The following is a 22,911-nucleotide window of genomic DNA, read 5'->3' as shown; positions in this document are numbered from 1 at the left end:
TTTGCTAAATGCCACTCCAAATCTGGTGTTTCTAAGAAATGCCATTGCAATTTTCAAACTTTGAAAAATGCCATTTCATGCCATCCCAGTGGCATTTTTCGAAGTCTGGAGTGGCATTTTTCAAAGTTTGCAAATTCAGTGGCATTTTTCGAAGTCTGGAGTGGCATTTTTCAAAGTTTGCAAATTCAGTGGCGTTTTCCAAATCGAATGACAAAACGTCATACTTTATATGTATTAAGTATATCAAATAAAAACTCTCTTCGTAGCTTCTTTTGTTTAGCACAAACGATGCCATTCATGCAGCTGAATGAATTCATCTTCATCATAGTGAGTTTTCTGTTTCGCCAATTATTTGTTTCATGCCTCGCATCAATCTTTCCTGCCAAGTAGTTAGGGAGAGTATAATGCATTCATGGAACTACTGCATATTATAAACTTGGTTGTACAAGCTATAAATGGAATGCATCTATCCATTGTAAACTCTTTTACTTAGATGAATTGTCCAACAGAAAATAAGAACAAAAAAACTGCAGGTACCTTTAATTACTCCGTGGTGGAGGGGGGCAATGAGGCCTTTGACTTCATTTTGGTGTGGCAATATACACGAAGCCATAAAAAATGGAGCGTACTACTTGGAGAAAAAGGCATATATATCAAAACCATGTAGTATGCGCATACTTATGGCCAGAAAAGATTTAGATTAAGTTATTTGTGTACCAAAACCAATCTGCAAAGACCAAGGTACGATACTCGCCAAGATGCAGATAGCCAGAATCCATCATGGTCCTTCCATATAGAAATAACCAAAATTATTTTCCATGCTTCTTCCCTTGCCCTGCTAATTCCCTCTTTGTAGGGCACTACGTAATCTGAATTTGGACGTATATACAACCATCTTTGATATGAATAAACAAAGCAAAATTAAAGCAAACTTCAAAAGAAAATCATACATACCATGGAATGAGAGGACGAGGGTTGAGCTAGACATGTCGATTGTACTATGCATTGCTAGTTCCATCAATACAGATAGGATTTCCTGTCATTTAATCTCATGATAGGTAAATACTTTGGAAGTAATGTAATCTGGCAGGTAAGTAATAAGTATTACCTGGATCCCAAAACATATGACACATCACTGGTACCTACAAATATGATGCAGGTATCAAATCAAGCTGTCTTCATTAAAAAATTCAAGCTGCACCATTCCACATGTACCGTCGGTCTCTGCCACCACTTTGGCAAAAACATCAGACGCAGGCTTGATCGCTTGCACAATCTAGTTAAAGCAATTGCCTACAAAAGTACAGCACGCTAGCTTCAGATGGCATGCAAAAACACATCAGGGTATTCAGTCCACATCACTGCAGATTAACCAATAAGAGGGAAGTTCAGATCGAACAGAACATCCTCACTCCATCAGCTGGACGCACCTATCGTCCTGGTGAAGATGGGTGATGAACCGGGAGCACACGCTACATGAATCAGAACTGCACATACATAACAGAAAGCGACAGTTTTTGTAGGAAAAAGAACCGCCGGCTAGCATCACACAGAGACAAAGGGAGGTGGAGCAGCGTCTGGCTTCCGAGAAGGGGACCAAGAAGAAAGCCAGTAGCAGCGGCGCGCCGGCCGGGGACTGGGGCACGCAGCCGACAGGAGCAGCCGAGCAGTAGTCGTCGAACTCGGCGTCTGAGTCGTCGTCGGTCCATATTAGCGGCGGCGGCGGCGAGCATGTGGTACATGGCGGTGCAGTAGGCGGTGTACAGGCGAGGCTCGACGGCGATCGGGACCAGGGAAGCACGACGGCGAAGGAGACGAGCGTCCGACAACAACGAGAAGGGCAGGTCATCGTGTACACGGAGATCGGGTGGCGGAGCGGCGTCATCCACGAACAAGACGACGACCACCGTGACTTCCAGCCGGACGAGGAGGGGTAGGGAGCGGCCGCAAAAGGCATTGATTGGCCATGCGTGGTACATGGCGGCGGATCGAGAGCTGTGGGACGGAGATGTGGTGCGTGGCCGCGTGGGACGTGGGTTCGTGGGCGGCAGGCTGTTTCCTCGGTTTATTTTCCCTGCTAAATCGGTGGGAGGTTTGCACGTACGAGGGGGAGGGGGAAGATTTTTTTTACTTCGTGCGATCGAGGGGTGGGATTGAGCGGTCGGACAAAGAGAAGGTCGAACCGTCACGACGCTCGATCCTCCTTTAATAGTAGAGATACGTTGGATGGCCTGTATCCGCTGGCTGTCCATGAACAAACGGTTATCGTTGGGATGAACCCGCATTAATCTTGGCCGTTGAATAACAGACTCCGCCCTGCACTCCCTCCATTCGTGACATCACTCTAGCAAGCGATGCCCCATGACCCCCATGCTGCCCCTGGATTCCCGCCTACACGCTCCAGCTCACGACGACATGTGGACCCACACCCCGACCCCACCAGTCAGAGACACTGTCTTCCACGCCCAGCCCCAGCAGAAGGAAAAAAGCGAGGAAAATTTTACGCGAGCGGCGAGCCCATCGTTCCTTTCACCGTCTCTCTCCACCTTTCCCTCCCTCCCAGATCTCCCCACCCGCCTCTCCCTCGCTCCCCACCTCGCGCTGCAATGGCCGACGAGCCCCTCGACGCGTCGCCGGCGCCCGCGGCCCCCGCCGCGGCGTCGGACTCCGCCCCCTCCCCCGTGCCCGCGCCCGCCCCAGCCCCCGCGCCCGCGGCGACCGCGTCCCTTGTCCTCCGGCCGCGGCGGGAGTCGTTCGAGCACGGGCTCCTGCCGATCCCCAAGCTGGTCTTCCCGGAGGGCACGCTCACGCAAACCCTAGCGCAGCTCAGGGCGAAGCTCGCGGCGCCGGGGCCCGGGCGCGTGGGCGCCGCGGCGCTCGCCGAGGCGCTGCAGATCCCCGCCGACCAGGCCGCGCTGGCGCTCGGGACGCTCGCCGCGGTCCTCCCCGGCGACGATGACGGCCCCGCCGCGGACGGCGCGTGGGAGGCCGACCTCCGCGACGTGCTCCTCTTCCTCTACATCCAGTCCTACAAGCGCCTCGTGCCGCGCGCCCACAAGGACTCTCCGTCCGTCGCCGACGTCTGGCCCTCCACCTCCGCCTTCGACGGGTACCTCTCCGCGCTCTCCCCGATCCAGGTCAGGCCCCGATCAATCCCCCCCCTTCCCGGCCCGATTGCTTGTGGCATGATTGCTGCGTGTTTGGATTGGGGAGCCCCCGACCGATTACTGTCTGGTACATGGATTTTGTTTCTGTTTGTATAGGGTTAAGAAATGACAACCTGCTGATATATCCATTACTGAAATGACGAGCATGAGAAACATTTGATTTTCCTTTGCTCCTCAGCGTTACTTTGTTAATCAGTAATGCACATGTAGCTCCATTTTTGTGCACTGTATGGCATTGGTGTATGGTAATGTACTCATACTTCTAGCAACCACTCTTTCTAGCTGCTGGGAGTTAGTGGCTAATGGGGTGTTTGATGATTGTCAATGATCAGGGTGATTGTTAGTTACACTGAAGTGTGATATTCCTTGTGCATTTTGGGCCTTTTTCTGTGGTTGATTACACCGTGTTTGCACTATTTGACTGGTAATTACGTTGTACTCCCTCTGTAAAGAAATATAAGAGTACTTCAAAGTATACCTTTCCCAGCTGCAACTTTACACTACTACGCATCTTTTATACTCCACGATCATATCTCTCTTTATAGAAGGCCATTTTGCCCATTGTTGAAATTTTCCATCCAAATGCTGTTTTTCCCGTGAGCTAAGAAGCACCAACATGGGGATACAGACCACGGGGATATGCGATATGGCATTTTCCAGAAACAGCCAACAAGTATGTATAAATAATTGCAAAATGTTGCATGTAATCAAGACAAAAAGATAATTTTAAGATTTGAGATCGAAGTACTACCCCATATCTTGCCTCCCTAGCCAGCAGATAAAATACATCTCACCCAGTGTCTTAGATGGCATTTGTACCTAGCCAGCAATGACAACAGGGGCAGGTGGCGGCAAAGAGGAAAGCCCGCAACGGCCAGCAACAGCTAACAAGAGCAATGCAGATGTGGATGTGAGATACCGGCAGTGTCCTGGTCCTGGCTGTCGCCGCCTCTTCTCCAGGCGCATGGCATCGTCCACTTAGGGCAGGAATATGGGGAGGAGATATTGTTGGCAATTACAGAGGAAGACATGGATGACATCACCGGACATGGAGTATATGCCGCCTGCCGACGAGCAAGAAGATCCAGGTGATGACGCAGTTGTGGCTCTCGCCTCTTCTCCAGTTCCAGGCTCTCGCACGACTGGGAGAGCCTGGAGGGTGGCTGCTAGAAGCAACTCTACTCTAGGTTTAAGCTCATCATGTGTCCCAGCCGTGTCTTCCAAGTATCCCGACCGCCAGGGCATCACATTATTTTTAAATAAAAACGGAGGGGATACTCAGGGATACGTGTATCCGTACGTATCTCTGTATGGCCGTATCGGTGCTTCAGAGCCCGCGAGGGCCTTTAAAGTGCTGTTTACATGCATCATGCTATCCTCCACTCCAAGTATGCAGTTATCATACGTTGTCCAGAACAAAATTTGAAGGCACTATTTTTCATGACAGTGAGTTATGCAAGCACGGGCTTGTGCTACTGTGCTCCTTTTCCACCATTACTACTCAGTTACAATTACATTTTTCTCCTGTTGCCATTACATGCAAGGCACAACCTGCATTTCTTCTGCCTAGATTAGGCAGAGATCCACAACCTCTACTTTTGTTAATTGTCAAGCAGATACTTACTATTTATCTCATATTGCAGCTTGTACGCAGTAATAGCCGTCGGTTTATGCCTTCGCAAGCAGATGAAGAAGCTCATCAGTTATCTTATTTACAAAAGCATATGGCCAATGTTTTAACTCTTTTGGCAGATTCTGTTGATGGAGAGGGTGATGAATCTATGGTTAGTATCAATTAATCTGTAACAAGTTCCCTTTAAGAAATTCAATATTTTGTGTGACAAAGTTATCACTTTTGTTCTTTGTCAATAACATTAATGCACTCTGATTAATTCCCCTACTAGAAGGTCATCATGTCAAGCTGTAACTTCAGATCTTAAAACAGTGTGTGTAGTAGATGTAGGGCACACTTTTGGATAAAACTGGTATAATACCGGTAATACTTGGTTTTCTGACAAACATACTACATAATACTTGCTTTCCTGACAATAATACTGGTAACTGAATTGAAAAGAAGGCAGAACTACTTTGTGTAACCCCTGTCCAATGCTCATGGCCACTGAAATCAATGAATTAACAATCAAGTAATTAACCCAAGCAGTGCAAGTGCATGCACGTCAAAGGCTAGAAGCCTCATCAAACAAATAAAGGAACTGGAAGGATCACAATTGTGTGGTGAAGACATTTAAGGATGAAAGTAGACAAGATATCCATATTCCTATGTGCAGTTGAGGATAAAGTAACTTGGGTTGGTCATTCTAGTTACACATATGATGGAATATATCTGTAGATTACATTGCAAATGTAACGCACTTTCGATGAATCGGATCTTAGATTGAGGGAAGAACAGAGCTAGTTCATCTTCTCTGCAGTACAAGAGATCTTGATATACACCATCCATGGTTGTGTATGATTGCAGAACAAAATTATCCACATTACTGTCATATAGGAGTAAATGAAATAATCTCGGCCGCATTGCTGTGTGATACTCTTACTCTGAAAACTCCCTAGAGTAGAGTAGTATAGACACTAACTGTCATTTGTATTTCTCTATATGCAGGTACTGACAATGGAGACTTTTGAGCACCTTGGGTTCTTGTTGCAGTTCTCTGAAGGAACTCCTTTAAGCCAAGCTGCTCCATTTTTTGCGAATTCTGATCCAGACATGCCTGCTGCTCCTGTTCCGGCTACTCAAGTTCATGACTGGATTCTGCAGAACATAGCTTCTTCCTTGGAATATACTGCAGAAAAAGCTATAACCAAGGAAAACAATCAACGGAGTGTATCTGATCCTGATGTGGCAATGGCTGATGCTGTCACAAATACAAGAATCCAGAGCAGCTCATCAACTGGTGCTTCTGTGCAAAACAATCCTGGATACTACCGAAATACTTCTTTTGTGGAGGGTATCTCCAAAACTTCTGTTGTCAAACACGGGTCTGATATTAAAGGGCATTCAATAAAGGTACCCATGTATTAGTTTTTAGTAATGTAAATTGATATCAAGGTTACTGAAGACGATTTGCTCTGTGATTCATATCTCGGTTGAAGTTTAAGTAACATAAAGTGTCTATTTAAGTAAGGGAATTCCGAAGCTGAGTTTTGCGACCCTTCCTACAATAAAGTTAATTGCTTTTTTTTTTGTAGGTATTGAACTGCCATGATTCTGTTATCTACATCCTAGCCCCTCTCAAATATGCTACGGTGTATGGATGTTCTGACACAACTGTTGTTCTTGGTGCTATTGGCAAGGTATGTATGCAATGTAATTTTACTATCCATATTTCTATTTGAATGCATCAGGCAACATAATGTTATTCATAAGACTATTGTTCTTATATTCCAATGCATAGTTTTCAAGTTCTGCTTTATCCTATATTATGCACATAGAAATTGGTATCTTCAATTACATAGTTTCAAGCCCACGGTTAGAAAAAGCGCTAGGCGTTAATTGTGCGTTTAGCCACCGCCTTGCGTTTTCCTAACCAAAGTGCATGCTTATGCGCAAATGTGCACATTAAGCGCTAGGCTTTTTTTTGCTATCTCCTATGTGCGTCTTTTTAAATATGTCCAAGCCTAATATTGTTTCATGCTGTCAGGTGGTAAAAGTTGAGCATTGTGAACGTGTGCAAATAGTTGCGGCTTCTAAAAGAATCTGTATTGCCAATTGTCGAGAATGTATCTTCTACTTAGGAGTAAATCACCAACCACTTATCGTGGGGGACAACCATAAATTACAAGTGAGTATATGTTTATCCAATTATTATTTTCATCTGATGAAGTGTACACTACCGCATATCCTTGTTATAGAAGACAAAAAAACTATATGAACAGTGGGATTCAATTATTATTTTCATCTGATGAAGTGTACACTACCGCATATCCTTGTTATAAAAGACAAAAAGCTGTATGAACAGTGGGATCAAATTTTGGAAGCATTTAGATATATACGAGGCACAATATGTTATGTTTTCTCCATTCCTGGACATTTGGAGATCAAAGAGGCATCCTTTGGAACACTCGTGAAGTTTTAAAGTCAATCCTACCAAATGTAGAAGACTAGCATTTATCCTGCTAAATTATAACAGCAAAAGTTGATAATGGGCCTGTATTATTTGATATTTACTGCACATTTCAACAACAATTTTCTTACCTCTTGTTTTAACAGGTTGCTCCATTTAATACTTATTATCCACAACTTGGGGAGCATTTGGCACAAGTTGGTGTGGACCCTAACATCAACAAGTGGGATCAATCTTTTGTGCTGGGAGTTGTTGATCCACACGATTCATTATCTCATCCTGCAGGGGTTTCTGATGTCCAAGCTGAGTCTGCCACTTGTCTAGATCCTGATCTATTCACAGACTTCTTGGTATGGAAATATGTTATTTACCTAGATGATTGCAGCTTAAATAAAGATAAACTAATGAACTCCATGAAAATATTTGGTTGTTTTGCCGAGCAGATCTCAGTTCTCAATCTATTGGTGTATGTCAACTTGTTGTATCTGATGCGTCCACATTAACCTTATTATTTCCTTGTCCGTGGCAGTTGTAGTACTAACTGAGACATCATTTTGACATTCTCAGTTGTAACTAGTTGTCACTTGGCAACAGTGAATAACCTGATGCTGGAACTTGATATATTATTTAAGATTCACAATGTTATTTTTTCCATGGTTTCTGACCAGCCAAATATTATTTTTATTGGTTGTGCTGTAGTAATGTAGAATTCATCATGCAATACATTTTACACTGTTAATCTTCTCTGTAATTTTTTTTGACTGTTTGGCTAATATCTTTCTCCAGATTCCTAGTTGGTTTGAGGCAGAAGGTCCTACCAAGTACAATCCATTTACGTTACCTGAAGTTTACTGGGCATCACAGAGGAAAAAGGTACACCTGCAATCCAAATTCATTTTTGCATCATTTACTCGTTAGTCATTACAAACTAGGACAGTTATCTTGGACATACTTGCACACAATTGTGGGATTCGATTAAAGCAGGCACATACTGTTTATTAGATTACAGTATTTATATAGTGGAACGTGGTGCTTGAGTATGTCTGGAGCAGGAAGGATCCGAAGTTGTTGTAGGAATTAGTCTAGATTACCCTGAACTTTTGGGGTTCGGTCACTTAACCCCCTGAACTAAATAACCAGATATTTAGAAGCTCCACAATTGGAGCAAGATTACGTGGATCGGTTCTGCCATTAAAAATACCACAACCAGCCCTTCCACTTGTCAGCTCTCTCCTAAAAACTGGCCACAGCTGGAAAATTATTCACTCCAATTCTCTCAACTCTCCCCAACTCACTGCTCTTGCTAGTGGCCAGAGGCAGAAGTCCCCAATTGAACCCTTAACTCTTAGAAAAGTTTGCTTTTCAACAATAAACTCTAAAATCGTTTCGGATTGCACAATTAACATTTTCATTTGAAAATATCTATTTAGTATGATGATTAGGCTTGCAAAGTTTACGTTACCTACACCACTCTACGCTATCTTGAAGTAAACCAGGCTAGGGGGTTATTTTCTCTGGTTTGGAGCTGTAGGGGCTAGAATACCCTGTTTCTCAGATTATGGGGTTAAGGCTGTAGCATTGATATTAAGGGAGTAACTTGGACTTATTTCTTGAATGTAAATATGCAATATTAATTTAGTAAGGGTATATATATGTCAAAACCGTTGCCCTTTCCTCAACCACCAATGTTATTTGAATCATTGCTGATTCAGACAAGCACAATGAGCTGAAAGATTGAAATGAATACGTATTTCCTGGTAGGGTTATGAGGTGCTGGCTTGGACTTGGTGAGTCCAATGTTGTTGGGAACAGTGTGATTAGTTCACTCTCTTGTTATTGTCTGCTGCTCATTATGTAATAACATACTGATATGTTAATGAGTGTATTTCACATATTCTAATATCTTATATATTTCTAAAATTTGGCTTCCTTGCTGCACTTCTTCAGAATGCTTCCCTGGAAGACATTCAAAAGAATATACGAGAGCTGGAGCTTGATGATAACCGGAAAAAAGAATTGGCATGTGCCCTTCATGCTCAATTCAAGGACTGGCTATATGGTAATTTATTCCTTCATTGATATTACTGTGATGATAGATTAATGTGCATATTTGGTTTCTTTCGTACTTGTCTCCTACCAGCTTTTGACTTGACGCCCTCTCTTTTCCTTGAGTCCATGATACTGTAATTGGCTATCTCATGGCAATCCGTGAGAACTTGATTTTCGTGCAATATCTGTTCTAGTTAGTTAGTGGTCATTGAAAAATGATCTTACATTGTGCATTATGGTGGTTAATTATGACTTCAAGCAACGATCTGGCACTGCCTTATCTGGAGTAATTACCATTGATTTCTACTCCCTCCGTTTTTATTTACTTCGCATATTAGCTTTCAAACTTTCTAAATTTTGACCAAGTTCATACAGAAAACAATTAACATCCACGATACCAAGTCAATACCATTAGAATCATCATTCAATATATTTTCATACCATATATATTTTTTGTTGTGAAAGTTTAGATTGTTATCGATAAATTTGGTCAAACTTTATAAAGTTTGACTTAGGTCAAAGCTAATATGCGGAGTAAATAAAAATGGAGGGAGTACATATGTGTTTGAAACTGCACATAATGTAGTCATCTTTGTTTTTCTATTAATAATATTCTACTGACGGTAACCACTTTCTAGAGAACAACTGATGCTCTACTGCTAAAATAAAACAAATTTAAAAAATGGTTCTTAATCCCTGTTTAGGATTCAGGATTAGTCAAGTTCGTAATTTGGGAGACTTGGACAGGACTAATGCACTTTTGATGCTTGCCATGGTTAGTCCTGGTTGCTTTGTTCTTCATTCCTGAAGTGATATTTACAATATTTAATACAGTGATGAGAATGTGCTTCTTGGTTCTTTCTTTCATTTGAGTCATAAATTGACCAAATGAATTTGTATTTGTTACCGAAGTAGCAAACTCAACTATATGACTACCTGGTCCTTATATCTTCAGTTTCCACCATCGGACTTCTTTTCACTGCAAAAATCGTTTCCTTTGCTCTTGAAATGAACTGTTGGGAGTTAACAATTAGGTGTTTTAAATCTTGTGTCCAGCTTCAGGAAATATCCGCCAGCTTTACTGTTTGCAAGGCGAATAAGCATATATGATCTTCATCTGTAAGTGCTTAGGCGCACCTGTGAAGATTGTGCATCCTTTGCCCGGTCCCCTTCCATAGTCCAGTCCTGTCCATCCGACCGCATCGTCCACGCTGACTTCTCGTCGACTGAGCTGATTCAACCATGTAGTGTTTGTCAATGTAAAAGAAATAATGTACTGCCCATTTTGTCTATTAATTTTGATCGCTTCCCCTTGTGTTGGTTGTGGTTGGTGCAAGGATCCAAATGGGGGTTTGGTAGTTTCATATTTATATCCTTTGTAACATATACGACCATGAAAGCGGTTACTCGATTCTTTAGTGGAAATAAACATTTTTTTTGCTCATCAGTTTGGCCTATTTCTATTTATACTGTAAATGCACTCTTCAAGATTGGTGGTGTACTGAGTAAGTCGTACGCAAACGTGTTGGCTGTGTATGTTTTGCCCAAAACTTCTAAAATAGTTAATCACACCAGGCTACATGTTAACGAGTTATATGCTAATTTATAGAGCGCTATCAAATACACCCTATGTTCTAAAAGGGGTATGGAAGATAAAAAAAAATGCCCGGTTTTTCTTTCTGGAAAGACAATATTTCTTTCATCCTTTTGCATTGAAATAACAAATTGGATGTTCCTAAATATAAGACGATTTGGCAGTTCAAAATTGCGTCTTACATTTATGAACAAAGTGTGTACTTTATTAGACCAAAGTTGACATCAAGGTCTCCATGAATTAAAATATCCATGTGCCATCCTCTCCGGTCAGAATGATGTCCCCGATTTGCATAGCCTGTAGTATGTCCTATTTAAATGGCCTTACTAGAGCTTCACAACCTTCATTGTTGTTTGTAATGCGTGCACCGGCGGACCCACACAACAATAGCTTTCATGTGTGACGCTGCCGAAGTAGCAAAGTAGCCACACGACCAAAATCTCTTTTCCTTCACAGAGATGAGATTGATGAAAACGAGATTAGAAAATGCCATGTGTATATAGATGCTGATGTGGGAAAAGGAGACACCGAGAATTCAAGTTAACGGTCCATGAAATATTATATCAACTGGCGTCCTCAGGGTTGCACTAGTAGTACATGAAGCGCCGCTTGGTGGGCGCATGGTTGCAGTAGTATTCCGCCAAATCGTGCTTACTGGGTGAATGGATCTCTTTGTGAGTGTATTCTACACCGTGAATGCAATCTCACAGGATATGCTTGCAGCCCAACAATTCAAATACGAGATAACCGGATGTTCAACAAGTTTTTCAAAATCATCGACTCCAAATTCAACGATACTATAGCCGTCAGAACCGACATATATGGTCCCACACATGCTGCCATTGAGCTTCATCCAACAATGAATGTACGTGAATGGTCTGCCCTTGGTCCTGTAGTACATGGTGGCGACACGTGCAAGTTACACAACGTGCAGAGCAACCTTTAGTGACTGAATGAATTTACCAACATATATAGCAACAAGCAAAACTTGCGATCTCTACGTTGACGCCCGCAATGGCCACATTGCCTCCACTCGTTCAACCGCGCCGCAAAACCGCATGATAGAGTTGCAGATGATGTACTACCGATGTGTAAGCGCCTTCACATTTTGTTCATGGACGACGTGCATGTCAAAGGGCGCGAAGTTCTTTCGGTCATGAAGCAGAGCATGCAAGCTTTGCCAAAAGGCCGGGCCCTTGTTTATGCCTACAAAGTTCAAAGCCTGCAGATACGGCCAACCACGCATCACCACGTTCAAAAAAGCGCTATTAGGCGCTCGCCTAGGCGTGCTTAAGCGCTGGGTGTTGGCATAGCACCTCGCTTTGGCCCTAGGCACTCAAAAAAGCGGCCGACAAGGTCCTCCGGCGAGAAATCAGCCTCTCCGCACAAGGAATCATGTTGCTCAGGCGAGAAATCAGTCTCCCCGGCGAGGGATAGAGGAGGAGGGAGAGAGGCAACCTCGTGCAGCAAGACACAGAGGACGAGGGAGGGGGAAGGGGGGGGGGGAGGCAGCGTGAGGAGGAAACCTAAATTTCCTATCGACTGCACCAGACGAGGGTTTTAGTAGGAGGATATGAAGATGGGCCCGTGGTTTAATGGGCTAGCCAACCCATCTAGCTTATTTCTTCACGTTATAGTACGAACACCTAATTGCGCCTAAGCTAGAAAAGCGCTAGTAGGTGCCCAAACGTATAATTAACGCCTAGCGCGTTTTTGAACTTTGCGCATCACACAACAACTCATCCTTGATCACCGAGTACCCCGTCATCGTCTTACTCTAGAAAACAACAAGTAAAAGAAAACCTCAATGGCATTTGACCACACGTGTCAGGCGCGGTGGCCGCCAAGGACGGCGTCTCAAAAGTGTGACTATGGAGGGTACCGCCAAGGACGGCATCTCAAAAGTGTGACTATGGAGGGTACCTGGCTAGTGTCCTGACTGGTCCGGTCCGCCTGGATGCAGGCGGTTTAAGGGTCCGTGTTAAAGATGCCCAAACCTCCTGGATATAAAATTGGAAATGCAATACTGAATACCGTCAACGAAACCAATGCAAATCAGCTAAAGGGCCGTACAAGGGAAATCCAAAACATATCAGAAGATTCTACCATTCTATTATGATTGTGTTGATAAATGATGCTTCCACGTTCAAATATACAACTATAACAAATACTCCCTCCATCCAGAAATACTTGTCTTAGAAATGGTTGCATCTAGACTTATTTTAGTTATAGATAAGTCCCTTTTATCCATTTCTAGGACAAGTATTTCCGGACAGATGGAGTATTCATTTTCAACGACATGTTCGGATAGATGATACACTACCTCACACCTCACATATATCATATTAAACTAATACATTATGTTCCCCTAAAAAAACCCTAATACATTATGTTCCATCATACAAAGAAAAAACATATCAGAAGATTCTACCCTTCCATTCTTTCAACTTCCTAGCCACATTGGAGATAGGGTTCATTTCTGCAAACTTTGAATCCATATTGGGATAAAAATAGATGAAATCTTGTGTCATTGTGGCCATTACATCAGAATGAGAATGACAGGAACTGGTAAGAAGTTCATTCTGAGTGCCATGTTTACCATGAGCCATAAGTTTGAAATCCTCGTAGCGCCCATAGTATGTTTCATCATATGGATGCACAATCTTCGCCCCATTAAACTCACAAGAGAAACATCGAGCTTGCATCAAAATAAACAAAAACAATTAGATTATTAAGTACTTATATGATATCTCTTACAACCACGTTAGAACATCACTGTACATTATCAGTGTTTTCATAATCTGGAAGTTAATTACTATCATCATATCATATACTCCTTCCCTTATGAAATACAGTATATGAAATTAAACTGAACTGCTTAAACGTCATATATTTCGTAACGGAGGGAGTACGTCTTAAGAAACATTCTTATCATATAACTATAAAAAGCAGTATACATCTCTGATGTCCAGATCATGACAATAACTATTTGTAGAGAGAAACAGAAAAGAAAATGTAGTTCTATTTGGCCAAGTTCTCTAAAGCTCTATTATCTCTTTATTAATAATGCAGCATCCATGTTAAACCATGTCATCTTTGAAATAAACAGCCATCAGATTGAGTTAATTATAAATCCAAAGCCTTGGGTTATATAAGAGACATGGCAAGTGCGTCCATCTGCTGGCAACTCACATGGGAGATGCTCATCTGCCAAGTTTTACACTCTCATCATGCACAAGGAGGCGCTTAACTAATCATGGCTGCATCCGTCCATCGCTGCAAGTGAGAGTCCACTGACGACATGGTTGCACTGCCAGGTATTTCTATTATTTTCTCTCATAACGTGGCTCCATATAAATGCACTAACAAGAATGTTTAGAAAATTTGCCCACGTGTATTGGCTAATCGACTGTGATAAATTTTCCGTTTGAGTTTTCAGAAAAACAAAATTTAATTCATTGCACAAGCCACCAAATACCAGTGTGTACATGATAAGAGAGAGCTGAGAGCATACCATTATCCATAGAAGAATCCGATACAGGGGTGCACCAGGATGGTCTCTCCTGCCTCTCTTTGATACTATTGCTACATTGAGCAAAGAATAGTTCTGGAGATGCGACAGCAGAATTTGGCGCTGTTGCCAAAAAGTTGATATGGAAGTATTCAAATTGGAATTTCTTGTTAACGAGAGCAACACTTGGTCCGTCTGGTACCCTAGGATTCACACCGCAAATGATATGAAGTTTATAGTGCACCTATATGTAACACAGCAGAAGAGGGCATCCGATAAGGCGATAAGTGAAAGGACTTGAGCAGATGGAAGTAAACTGGTGCACATTATTAGAACTAGAATTCAAAAGCAAGAAAACAAAAAAGAGAAACCAATGCACCAACCCCTTTTTGCTGAGAGTAGTCGCTCAATACCGCCTTGACCTTTCTGACAAAGAAGTTTTGGTCGCGCCTAAACTTTTTCCGAAACTCTGAAATGAAAATTTTCTGGTTCTTGCTCAAGACCTGTGAGCTTGAGGTCACCTGGTTCGGTTGCTGAGCCTGCTCCTCGGACTGGGTAGGTGGAGATTTATGTGGCAGAGCCATGGTGAGGCATTCAACTCCATCGTTGGTAAGTGTGCCCTGCAATAGTGCTAACAACTTGGCAGACTCCATGTTCAACGAAGACGTAGCAAATTTGACCAGCTCATCAGGGTCATCGTGCCATGAAACAACCGCCGCTTGCATATAGGCGTACTGGTAATTGCCAGGCACATGATGACCATGCTTCTTTACCTCACGGATGGCCTTGTGTACATCCGCACCGCTCCTGAACAAATACCAGATGGCGTCGTGCTCTGTGAGTTCAGGGGCACAGGTGCGAAGGAACGTAACAAGGCCGTAAAGGGAGCAGCACTCGATGCGTGCAAGCATGCGTGTGCATATCATGTCCACCTTGAATTGCAGCTCGAACTTCTGGGGCGTGGGGAACATAGAGCCGTACCAGACGGTGTTGAGGATGATGTTGGAGACAGGATCCCTGGGGCCATAGCAGTATCCACCCCTCAGGAGGCTGCAGTGGTGATGCCTGCGCAGGCCGTCCCGAGGCAGCTTGGCAAGTGCCTCTAGGTAGTGCCCATGGATCTTGCCGAGGAGCAAAAGCTTCAGAGCCAGCGTGTATCTGAATGTCAACTGAGGACCGAGCCTCTTCTTATGTGCCCTACTCCCCTCTGTGGATTCTGATGTCTGCCGGCTTCTCTTTCTCTTTTTATTGTTGTCCTTCTCATTAACACGAAGATGATCCAGTGATATGTTGTTGAGATCCATGCCCGTAGGGCCTTGCCTGAGCAGCTCGGCGAGGCTCTCGAGGGTTGCAGGCGAGAGAGGGTCTTGTCCAGTCAAAAGCATGGAGACATCGCGAGAGGCCATAGTCAGCGACGCTTTCACCAGGACATCTGGTTCAGGATGCCTTGCAGACACAGCAGCACATTCCAGGGCGACCTTGTTGGTAATACTGAACAAATTGCGCCTCTTGTTACGATCTTGCTCAATGAGGCGCACAGCGGTGAGAAGATCGGCCCTGGCCAGGAGCAGGTAGCTCATGTCTTCCCTACTGATGAGGTAGCGGTAGTGGGAGGTGAGGAAGCTGACAAGACCGTCCAGCGACCGCCGCGCGAGGGTCATACCATGCGCATTTAGCCGGGAAAGCGGCACTCTGAAGACAGACTTGTCGTTCGTGTCGGTGATGATCTTGGAGAGGATCCACTCCGACGACGGCGCCTCCACCCCCTCGTCGGATTCGAGCGTCGGCGGAGGGGTGTAGGCGATGGTATTGGCGATGATGTTGGAGACTGGGTCGAGGAAGCCGATGGGCATGCCGGCCTTGAGGAGGCGCGGGACCAGCGAGGGAATCGCCGCTATCGGGAGCAGATCGAGCGCCTCCCTGTAGAAACCATGGATGTAACCAAGCAGATCGCTTATATCCTGCTTCTCATCGGTTAAGACGGAAAGACAACGGTCGCCGATGCGGCGGTCACGCTTGCCATGCATGTCGACTTGCTTTCCTCGCCGGCGGAAGTGCCTTGTTTGTGCGGTTTCTTGTGGGCGTGGGTGGGGATTGGGGAAGGAGGACGGCGGCCGGTAATGTTGGGGGGAAGACGACCTAGCAGTCGCCTAAATTTTTACGGGATTTGTTTCACCGCAGCTCGCAAGGTACCGCAGGACATGTTTTAGGTTTTCCTTATAATACTTTTACGGTACCGATCTGCAAATGCTAAGCATGGGCCTGTCAAATAGGAATAGGATTTGGCGGCGACACCAGCTCGGAGCAGCGTTCTATGCCGTGCTGCGACCGGGGAGGGCACTCCGTTCCATCCGCTCTATAATTCAGTTTGAGCTGCAAAAACGCGGTCATGGCGGCTCCATGGATCTGGACCATGGCTGGTCTCCGATTCAGTAAATAAGCAGTGTTCTGATTCCATCATATCAATCTGGATTAATTAGGGGTTTCTTGGTTTTCTTTTCTTTCCATATCCGGCTCGATCTGGTACACATCCAACTCCAGTTCTTTCCGGATCGAATTGGCGCGGGGTGGGAAGGATCTATAACTAGTCAGAGTTGCAACCCTTGTCGTTCTGATCCACCTGCTGTAAGTCTGTTCATCCATCCACGATGGAAGCTCCAGATCGAGATTGGCCCGAGCTACCAATCGACATATTGTGCGACGTGCTCAAGTTGCTCGAGTGCCCAGACCTCCTCCGATCCGCCGCTGTCTGCTCAATCTGGTACAAGGCCTACTCCGCGCAACGCTGCATCAGTTCTTGTCCTGGACACCAAACACCATGTCTACTCTATTGCACTGAGGCCGCCGGCGGGCTCAGAGCTCTCGGCATGTACAGCCTCTCCGAGCGGAAGGCCTACACCATGCCGCTCCCTGAACTTCCGATCAAGAACTGGATCGGCTCATCGCACGGATGGCTAGTCACTATGGATGACAAGTCTGAGCTGATGCTGCTCAACCCGATCACCAGCAACACTATTGTACTCCCTCCGGTGACAACCATGGAACATGTTAAACCTGTCCTAAACGGCGACGAAGTTCTTGAAAAGTATGAGGTGTTTTACTATGATGGAGAGCTTCCGAGGGTCGTGGAGAAGGACACCAGTATATTTTCTTTGGAGGAGTTTGGTCACATGGTCTAACTAAAGGCGACCTTATCGTGTGATCCATTGGTAGGTGGATGCATCGTCATGCTCATCCACCAGCCGTACGGCCAGCTCTCGTTTGCCAAGGTAGGAGATGATCGCTGGAATTGGCTCACCGTATGTAGCTACTACACAGATTGTGTACACCACGACGGGTGGTTCTATGCAGTTACTGAAGATGGCGCGATCGATGCGTACAATTTACATGAACCGTCTGTCATCCACAAAAGGTTCTTACCCAAAATAATCCAGAGGGTTTCGAAATGTCACGTTGTTCAGGCACAATGGGGAGATGTCCTCCAAATCATCAGGAGGCAGATTCTTAATCCTGATCGTGAACAACCGGGCAGTCGGAAGTGGATCACTGAAATTGAAGTGTACAGGGTTGATTTTGATGAGCAGAAGTGTGTCAACATCACCGGGATAGGGGACTATGCATTGTTCATTGGGAGCAGCACAACGTCTTGTTTAAGCGTGAAGGACTATCCAGACTTGATTCCAAACCATGTCTATTTTACTGACGACGACGAGGCAGCACACATTTTCCGGAAAGATGACCCTCCTGAGGTTGGAATTTACGACATTAAAAGTAATACAACGGTGAATGTGGTTCATCCTGAACTTTGGATGAATTGGTTGCCTCCAATATGGTTGACGCCGAGTCTTGCAAAAACGGGTACGGTTCTACTTGTCCCTTGATATCTATTTTGGAGGATGCTGCTTGTTGTATATCTCAAGCTTTGAGCAGCATTTATTTACGTGTTATATTTTCTAGTGCCCTCCTCATAGAATTTATAGAAATCAACTCCCAACACTAAGACAGTTAAAAGTTTGCCATGTAACATTTTTTCTTTTCTCTTGGAACATCATTATTGCTTCGCATTGGTTTTGATGTGGATTTTTAGTTGTACTTTTTATTGATAAAATTCGCTTGGTTGTGTTGAACTTGCAAAACCTAGTTTTCCTAAGGTTGACATGTTAGGTCATTTGGTCTTTCATGGGTGATAAATGAGCCATTCTCAAAGGTTGTTGTCGCAGTTCCACGAACATCTGAACAGATAAATTATCGCCATCAGGTTGCATCTGCAAATAACAGTAGCTCATGCATACTGATCATCTAATTAAACCTACCTTTGTGGCCAAGTAGGTGGTGAGTTGCATCCATGATAGCAGCACGAGCAGGCTTTGGGGGAGGAAGTTCGTGGATTATCACTTTCATTGCGTCTGTCTGGAAGATTCCTGCGTATGATGTTTCTATTTTCTGTTACTCAAGTCCATTACATTGACATACTGGTCCTAAATAAACTGTAATGCTGCAACTGAGATGCTGCTGATGTGATTGTAGATGATATGGTAGCTGTTTCTGATGTGATTGTAGTGGTGGTTTGATGTTGAGAAGATTCCTGCGTATGATGTTTCTGATATGATGTGTTGTATACAGTAGAGGACGGTACTCTTTCATGGAACAGTCATTGTGATTGTATCATTGGAGCTCTGTGTATCGGAAAGCACAGGCACTGTTGCTGGACCTGCAATATGTTGAATTATTCAGATGATGAAGTAGAGCATCGATTGTAGATAACTTGGTCGGAGAACATAGGTTATATACTTGCAACAGTTTGGTTTGCGCCATCTCCTGGCTGGAAAGCCAACTTGTGCGATTTTCAGACGAGACATGTCCCCTGATGCAGCAGGAGGCAGAACATTAACTTGGTCGCTCGCCTCCCTTCTTCCAAATATATGGAATATGTTGAAACTGCACGCATCCTGGTGAAAAGAACAGTTAAGCCGGTCCCATTTGATGGAAATGAAATGTTTGGGCAAACACTGTAGAAGCAGATGTATAGTGAAACTACAATAGAGCTGTAGAAGCAAATGCTATTGAAACTACAATAACTATGTTTGAAACCTGAACTATGACAACATAATCAATAGAACCAACGGAATATCAAGAATGCCTAACTGGATGTTATTGATACCTATTGAAATGAAGGAGAAGCATGACGGTTGATTTTTGCTCATCTCTTTCAGGTAAGCAGAAGGCACTACTGCAGCATGCAATGGGCAAAAAACGTTCAGAAATTCCAAGCACACTGGGAGAAAATTAGAATCCAAGATTCCTGTCTCGTTCATAATGCGCCTTGTAAGGTTTATTAAGCTGTAATCTAATTGGAATCAGAACTCAATTAGGCTATAATAGTGGAACAAAAATTAGAAATCAACATTAAAGCCATGAAGTGCGGTTCGGTAAACCATAAACTTTTCTTTTAACAAATCTACAGTCTAATTGGTTCAGGACTTAATTGGGCAGCATGGTGTACATGTACAGAAAAATCATAGAGTCGGCGATGAGCTCGGATGGAAGTGACGGCCGGCCCACTCGGCGCTGCGCTTGGATGACGCGGTGTGCAGTCCGGACTCTGGAGTGAGCGCAACCCCCTGGTTAGGCGACAGCGAGCCTAGCGTGCCGGCAGGGTGTGCAACCTGTCCACGCGTTCCTGGCATGGTGAGAGTGCACACGTACAAGGGATGCAGCTTCCATGGTATGGCGACGGTGAGCGAGTGTCGCTCGCAGCGGGTGTGAGCTTCATGCGGCAATGGCGACGGTGAGTGAGCTTGGCGGCGAAAACTGAGCGGAGGAAAGAAAGTCACAACAAGGGACATAGATGGGGCATGGGGGAGCCTGGGAGGAATCGAGCGGAGCGGCAATTTGAATTTTCAATCGAGGAGACGCTCGCGGCAAGAGACGGGGAGCCTATAAGTAGATGGACGGAGATTCTGGCTGGATGGATGGATAGAGCTGTAATGGCGGAGACGACCAGGTGTGGTGGCTTGCCGTGTTGCTACTTTATTACGGGCCAGGCCGGTCTCACTCTCACCTTGTGGGCTGCCGCCGACTGCCGGCATCCCCACCAAGTTAGGGCCAGTTCTTTTCGCCCTATAATTCTGGAGAATCACGATTCTGGAAACTGCCCATAGAATCGTCTGCCCACAGAATTGTCTGTCCAGTTCTTTTCTGTAATTCTAGCATGTGATTGTTGTATGAGTTGTGGTCTGAAATGTCTGTAATGTCCCTGAACTGAAATTGTGTGCTGAATTGCATACATCCATCCATCTATCCAACAGCACGAATCATCATTGACAATAGCATGTTCATCTAGCAAAATCATCAATCCATCCATCCATCCATCTAGCAAAATCATCAATCAATTCATCCATCCATCTAGCAAATTTATCCATCAATCCATCCATCTATCAAACATAAATCCGTGCATCTATCCAACATAAATCCATCCATCTATCCAACATCAGCATACACCAAGGCCGGATCGGCCCAGCGGCAGCGCGGAGGCAGAGGAAGGCCAGAGCGCCGGCGGGAGGCGTCGGCGTCCAGAGGCAGAGGAGGGCCAGAGGGGTGGCCAGAGAGGGAGGGGCGGCGGGCCGCGACAGGAAGGGCCGAGGCAGACGACGGGAGGCGTCGCCGTCCAGGCCACTGGGGGGGAAGCGGCGAGGTGGGGCCGGCGAGGCCGGATCGGCCCGGCGGCGGCGCGGCTGCCTCCTGGAACCCTAGCGCTCGAAGGGGATCGAGCGAGGACCGAGGGGAACGAGTCGTGCTCTTGTTTTTTGCTCTACGGATTGTGGAGGATGGCCAGTGGCATTTTGGCTGTAAAATGCCGCTCAAACAAGGGTATTCTGATAAGTCCAACCGTTTTCTTTTGCGGGATGTCGTAGAATTGCCAGAATCGCGGTGGGATGGTGCTTTTCGATTGCACTGGTGATTGTGGCGATTCTGAGATCATTCCTGGGGCAACCACGAGTTCTTTTGCGATTGTGATTCTCCCGGCAGTAATTCTTCAGAATTGGGTCAAAAGAACTGGCCTAGTAGACTCAAAATAATTCAACTCAAAAACAGAAGTTGACTCTTCCCGCAAAAAAAACAGAAGTTGACTCAAATAATAATAATAAAATAAATATAACGCTCGCATGGGGCTCGTTTGACCATTCCACGGCATATCCACGTAGGTACTTGTGATTCAGTGAGATTTGCAAGGGGTGATTTGTGTAAAATTGCCCCCCCCCACCCCCAAACCCCAAAAAAAAAGACAACATGTAAAACATAACTCCAGATAGTTTGGTCCAAATCATTGCAAACCATACACAAGAATGAACCAAGCAAAACAAACACTAGTAGAAAAAGGGCCATTTGTCCCGGTTCATAAGGCCCATCTGTCCCGGTTGTGGAACCGGGACTAAAGGGCCGTTACTAATGCCCTAGGCCTTTAGTCCCGGTTCTTATACCAACCGGGACAGATGGGCCTCCACGTGGCCGCTCCGGCGAGCCCAAGCAGGAGGGCCTTTGGTCCCGGTTGGTAGCACCAACCGGGACCAATAAGCTTTCACGCGTCAGCATTTCAAGGGCTGGTTTTTTTTTAAAGGAGGTGGTTTAGGGGTTTTGGGGGTTAATTTAGCTTGTTATAGGTAGCTAATAGAGAGATGTGTCCTATCTTATCTCCGTGCTACTGCTATACCGCTATTTCTAAACATGACTTAGATTGAAGTGAGATCAAGTTTGGATTGTACTAGTTTCGACATGCACCACATGCATGTTGGCTTCACTTCAATCCAATCCATGTTCATTTCACCCACAGATATATAATAACTCTTCATGCTCGCATCATGCATCATCATAATAACAAGTCCTACTAATCATCATCATACAACTTCTACTCGTTATTAATAACAAGTCATACGATCATCATCCTGATAGTCATCGAACCAACCCTACTTAATTGTTCTTAGCACATCATCATCAGTATTATGCAGGACCTAAATACCCTATTTAAGGTAAAATAGCATAAAACAATATAGACCCTGACTCTCCATTATGGAGAATGGAGATCATCCTGTCTCCAATTCTTGCGCGGCGCTTCCTTTTGCTTCCAAGAACCTCCTTACGACTGTCCATACATTTTTTCCATTCTCTGATTCGCATGTCTCCACTTCTTTTAGAAATCCGGTATGGACAGTTGAGCTTCGTAGGATGACCTGGATATATGTTCAAAACACTAAGGCTGCCATTCTGATACATCAAATGAGGCACACAGTCCTCTGGGATTCTCTATTGAAAAACATAGTAATAACTTCATACTTAGTAATGATGTACTAGTTTTAGAAGTATGCAAAAGATGCACAGATGTCGTAATAGTAAAAAATCTTACCAGGGTATCTCCATGGTAGTTACCGTAGTTCAACACGTGCACTAGTGGCATGTATTGACCGTAATGTTGAGGAGTTTGATTGTAGATATTGTAATTCTCAAGATCAG

At 44.7% G+C, this 22,911-nt stretch overlaps 2 protein-coding genes across 2 annotated transcripts; one reads left to right on the top strand and one right to left on the bottom strand.

Annotated features, from left to right (window-relative positions):
• The first annotated feature begins 2,589 nt into the window (after positions 1-2,589).
• Positions 2,590-10,742, top strand: LOC123165149 (TBCC domain-containing protein 1). The gene is made up of 9 exons (XM_044582782.1): positions 2,590-3,137; positions 4,811-4,951; positions 5,788-6,192; positions 6,375-6,479; positions 6,827-6,967; positions 7,396-7,599; positions 8,036-8,122; positions 9,197-9,308; positions 10,355-10,742. The coding sequence occupies exons 1-9, from the start codon at positions 2,607-2,609 to the stop codon at positions 10,396-10,398; spliced, it is 1,770 nt and encodes a 589-aa protein (XP_044438717.1). The 5' UTR covers positions 2,590-2,606; the 3' UTR covers positions 10,399-10,742.
• Positions 10,743-13,039: 2,297 nt separating this feature from the next.
• Positions 13,040-17,613, bottom strand: LOC123167072 (uncharacterized). Its single transcript, XM_044584907.1, has 3 exons — positions 14,787-17,613; positions 14,407-14,647; positions 13,040-13,590 (listed from the first exon to the last, which is right to left on the bottom strand). The coding sequence occupies exons 1-3, from the start codon at positions 16,428-16,430 to the stop codon at positions 13,310-13,312; spliced, it is 2,166 nt and encodes a 721-aa protein (XP_044440842.1). The 5' UTR covers positions 16,431-17,613; the 3' UTR covers positions 13,040-13,309.
• Positions 17,614-22,911: the final 5,298 nt, after the last annotated feature.

The sequence above is a fragment of the Triticum aestivum genome, chromosome 7D (genome assembly GCF_018294505.1).
Source record: "Triticum aestivum cultivar Chinese Spring chromosome 7D, IWGSC CS RefSeq v2.1, whole genome shotgun sequence".
Lineage (NCBI taxonomy): Eukaryota > Viridiplantae > Streptophyta > Magnoliopsida > Poales > Poaceae > Triticum > Triticum aestivum.
This window is presented reverse-complemented; position numbering and strand designations above follow the sequence as displayed.

Excerpts from the sequence above, each read along its gene's own strand:
- LOC123165149 (XM_044582782.1), top strand. The coding sequence starts at position 2,607 with ATGGCCGACGAGCCCCTCGACGCGTCGCCGGCGCCCGCGGCCCCCGCC. Across the intron at positions 6,193-6,374 it reads TTAAAGGGCATTCAATAAAG|GTATTGAACTGCCATGATTC; the intron begins GTACCCATGTAT and ends TTTTTTTTGTAG. Across the intron at positions 9,309-10,354 it reads ATTCAAGGACTGGCTATATG|CTTCAGGAAATATCCGCCAG; the intron begins GTAATTTATTCC and ends TCTTGTGTCCAG.
- LOC123167072 (XM_044584907.1), bottom strand. The coding sequence starts at position 16,430 with ATGCATGGCAAGCGTGACCGCCGCATCGGCGACCGTTGTCTTTCCGTC. Across the intron at positions 14,648-14,786 it reads ACTACTCTCAGCAAAAAGGG|GTGCACTATAAACTTCATAT; the intron begins GTTGGTGCATTG and ends TGTTACATATAG. Across the intron at positions 13,591-14,406 it reads GGATTCTTCTATGGATAATG|CTCGATGTTTCTCTTGTGAG; the intron begins GTATGCTCTCAG and ends TTTTGATGCAAG.